General features: G+C 47.3%; 1 protein-coding gene across 1 annotated transcript in view; it reads left to right on the top strand.

Moving 5' to 3' along the window:
* Positions 1 to 2,226: 2,226 nt before the first annotated feature.
* fgf12a (fibroblast growth factor 12a) overlaps positions 2,227 to 3,496 on the top strand; it is a 23,916-nt gene continuing 22,646 nt past the window's right edge. The window contains exon 1 of the mRNA XM_062403590.1: positions 2,227 to 3,265. Coding sequence (XP_062259574.1) covers positions 3,070 to 3,265 — 196 coding nt within the window. The 5' untranslated portion in view covers positions 2,227 to 3,069. The remainder of the gene's footprint in view (positions 3,266 to 3,496) is intronic.

The raw sequence follows: 3,496 nt of genomic DNA, 5'->3' as shown, positions 1-3,496 counted from the left end.
TGTAGAAATGTGGTGATGTGCGCTGCGAGCAACGGCATCGCTTTTATTCTCTCACATTTCTGCTCTTTGCCTCCTGTCAGGTTGGCAAGGCAGCCTGTTTATCAATTTACATCACAAGATGATGAAAAGTACTTCCAGCTATTGTGAGTCAACAAATCTGTGAGGTGTCTCAAGGACACAGTGAACTGTCAGACTTCAAACAGCGGAAACACCCACATATGCTCTGTGAATACTTGTGGTTAATTATTTCTCCACAAGGTGGCAGCAGTTGTAAGGGAATCACTAGCTGTGGTTCATTCAATTTCACTCTTTTAATGCACACCAAACTTACACACTAACTGTGCACTAAGCACATGTTTGTGTCATTTTCACACGATACTGAGAAGTTTTATACCATAAAGAAAAATAATACAGGTGATGCACAGTTTCTTTTATTGAACCAGCCAACCACCTCCAAGTCCCAATCTTTTTAACTGACTGAAATGATTGCAGTCTACTGTCTGCAGTGGATTACATAGCAGTAGAGTTTTAACACTCATGGACTTATCTCTGCTGGAATAAAGTGATCATCAATTGTCTGAGGTATAGAGGGAGGAAGCCGAGCAGATCCTCATTAGGGAATGCTGTTGAGGAAGGACAGAGACATCCTGTGTCCCTCCCATTTCTAAGAATGCCGGCCATCCCGTCAAAAAGCTCCACCGGCTGATTCCTTTCATTCATATAACTCTGCATATCCACCGGAGTGATGCATGTTATTATTGAAGTGGGTATTGATTACTTTTGATTTCTATATGCTGCAGCGATATGTTCACTTTCACCACTTGCTGGCAGGTCAATAGAAATGCAAAATGGGTTTTGATTGGTGACTCTGTCCATCAGTTTTGTGACTTTTATTGGGCTCTGCTATATTTGTCTTACTCTCTCGCTCTCTCTTTCTCTCTCTCTCACTGACACACCGAGAGATAAACATGTATAAGTACACAGGGGGCCTAGTCAGGGTATTGGTTTCATCCATTATATGTGTGGAGGTAGGAGTGTATCTTAAAATCTTCCTTCCTCTGTTCTCTTTCTCTTTCCCCCCCTTTTCGACCTCTCTCCGGATTCAGAATGTCAAACAGAGTCCAAGAAAAAAGCCTCTAAATGTTTCATGCTGTTTCATCATGGGGAGGAGAGATGTTCACTGTGCTGCTGAAGCCTCACGTGTCCTTCCTCCCACTGTGTGTGCGTGTGTGTGCTTGTGTGTGTGTGTGTGTTGTGTGGGTGTGTGTGTTTGTGTATATATTCCCTGCCCATGCAATTATAGGGTGAAACCAGAGGCATGATCACAGGAACTCAGACATATGTTAATACACACAGGCCATTTTTTGTGGGCCTCTTATAACTTATAACACAGTGCTCATGACAGCTGCAGTTAAAACAAACTCTTTTCTAACATTTGCCTTCAGATGTGATCAGTGACACAAACACGCTGGTTTTCTCAACAGGCAGCAACAAAAGAGTAAATGATAAGAACTTTATGGTGATATAAGCTTATTTGTATTCTTCCGCTGTGCCATGTGGGTGTTGATTTCGTTTGCATAAAAATCCTAAATCATATTTGTCAATGTGTTGTCTGCATTTGGTGATTTTTGTTCATACTGTGTGTGCCGTCACCTGCAGGCAGGTAATCCTTTTAGTCACGTTTGATATGTCCCTCATGTGTGGCCGAGGGGTTCTACAAAATAAAATGTGTGCTTATCTCCCTTAAGCTGTATAGGGGCCAGAATACTCTCAGTCAAAGCTGATTAGGATACCTGCTTTTATTGTATCCTTCTAGCTGCTGAACGGTTCCTTTTAGAAACTCATTTGCACTTTGGGATTTCAAAGTGTAATTCACTTTATTTGTGCACCTCAAAACCACTCATTCCCCTCTTTCACCACCCCCCCATTATTCACCCCCTTTCCTCTCTTCTGTGTTTTCCATAGTTTATATCCACATCCTCTCTCCGCCAAGAGATCATCTACCTTTCCTGTGCAACCCCCGAAATTCCTAATACAAACCTCAATCACGTATGGTTGCGTTAAAAAGAGTTGGAGAGGGAGATATTGAGACAGAGAGAGATAGAGAGAGAGAGAGAGATGGAGAAGGGGGGGGGGGAGGCGGAGAGAGAGAAAGGGGCAGAGGGGGGCTATGGACCGCGACAGTTCGCTCCAGCTGTCGGCGATGGAGCACACCGACAGCATCCACGTTCGGGGACGCACGGGGAATTGTGTCTAGGATACTTTATTATTTGTGCGTTACAACAAAAAGCACTCTGCTGCGCGTCCGCCTCAACTAATTGTTGCTGTCCAGGCGAGAATCGCTCCGTGCGCGCCTGAATCACATCTCTGCAGCATCCTTGCAGAGTAGAGCCTCTGCTGCCCGTTTCCATTTTTTTTTCATTCGGTGCCGTCGACGGAAGACCGAAGACTGGGCTCGGATATCTGGACTCCTGCGTCCAAAGCATCATCCACGGACGGTACCATTCGTCGCAGCGGAGTTAATAATCAAAAGAGAGAAAAAGTTCCTCTCTCCAGCCTTGCACGCGTGGATTCAGGTTGATGCGAGTGATTGAAAAGGCGCGTGGGAGCCAGCGAACAGGCTGTGTGTGCAGATGAGGATTACGGAGCGGCGCTGGTCACCTGGAGTACCTGAAGCTCTCCCACGACGCGCGGCTGCATCAACTTGTCGACACTGTTGAATATTCTCCAGCGCAGACATGTCGGCCCCTGTGGCCTCGCCTGCAGCTTAATGTATCGTATAAGATCTGAAATCGCTGGCGCTTGATTCGCAGCCCTGTTGTGCGTAAAACTCAGCAGCAGCTGAATTCCACGCCACGGCTCCACATCAGGAGGATGCAGAGTACCTGAAGAGCGACGATGCACGGAACTCGGAGGGTTTTGTGATCAGGATGACATTTGGTTGAGACACTCGTGGGGCCGAAACACAGACAAAAAACAACTCCCCTTCTTGTTACATTTTTTGCAGCAAGAAGCTGCTGCATCTGTCGACTAGACTCCTCGTGTATTTTGTAGTCTCGGTTCGGGGAGATGGCCGCGATCGCCAGCTCCCTGATCCGTCAGAAACGCCAGGCGCGGGAGTCGAACAGCGACCGGGTCTCCACTTCGAAGCGTCGCCCCAGCCCGAGCAAAGACCCCCGCTCTCTGTGCGACAAGCATTTCCTGGGGGTCTTCAGCAAAGTCCGCTTCTGCAGTGGCAAAAAAAGACCCGTGCGGCGGCGAGCAGGTCAGTGCTGTCGATTCTTGTTTCTTTTTCTTCTTTTTTTTTTTACCCCACTGATGTGTGTTCTGTGTGCGTATATGGATGGAAGCGACCCCCCCCCCCATACTCCCACCCCGCCCCTCTGTAGAGCAGCAGAGGCATACTGCAGTCCAGAGCTCCACAAGCAGCTCGATTTTTCTCCGCGGTGCGTAAAAAGCAGATCCACCTGTTCCATTGGGTCCTCCTGTTGTCTGT

The sequence above is a fragment of the Platichthys flesus genome, chromosome 14 (assembly GCF_949316205.1).
Source record: "Platichthys flesus chromosome 14, fPlaFle2.1, whole genome shotgun sequence".
Classification (NCBI taxonomy): Eukaryota; Metazoa; Chordata; class Actinopteri; order Pleuronectiformes; family Pleuronectidae; genus Platichthys; species Platichthys flesus.
The sequence above is the reverse complement of the archived record's forward strand: the minus strand, read 5'-3'. Positions and strand labels throughout refer to the sequence as shown.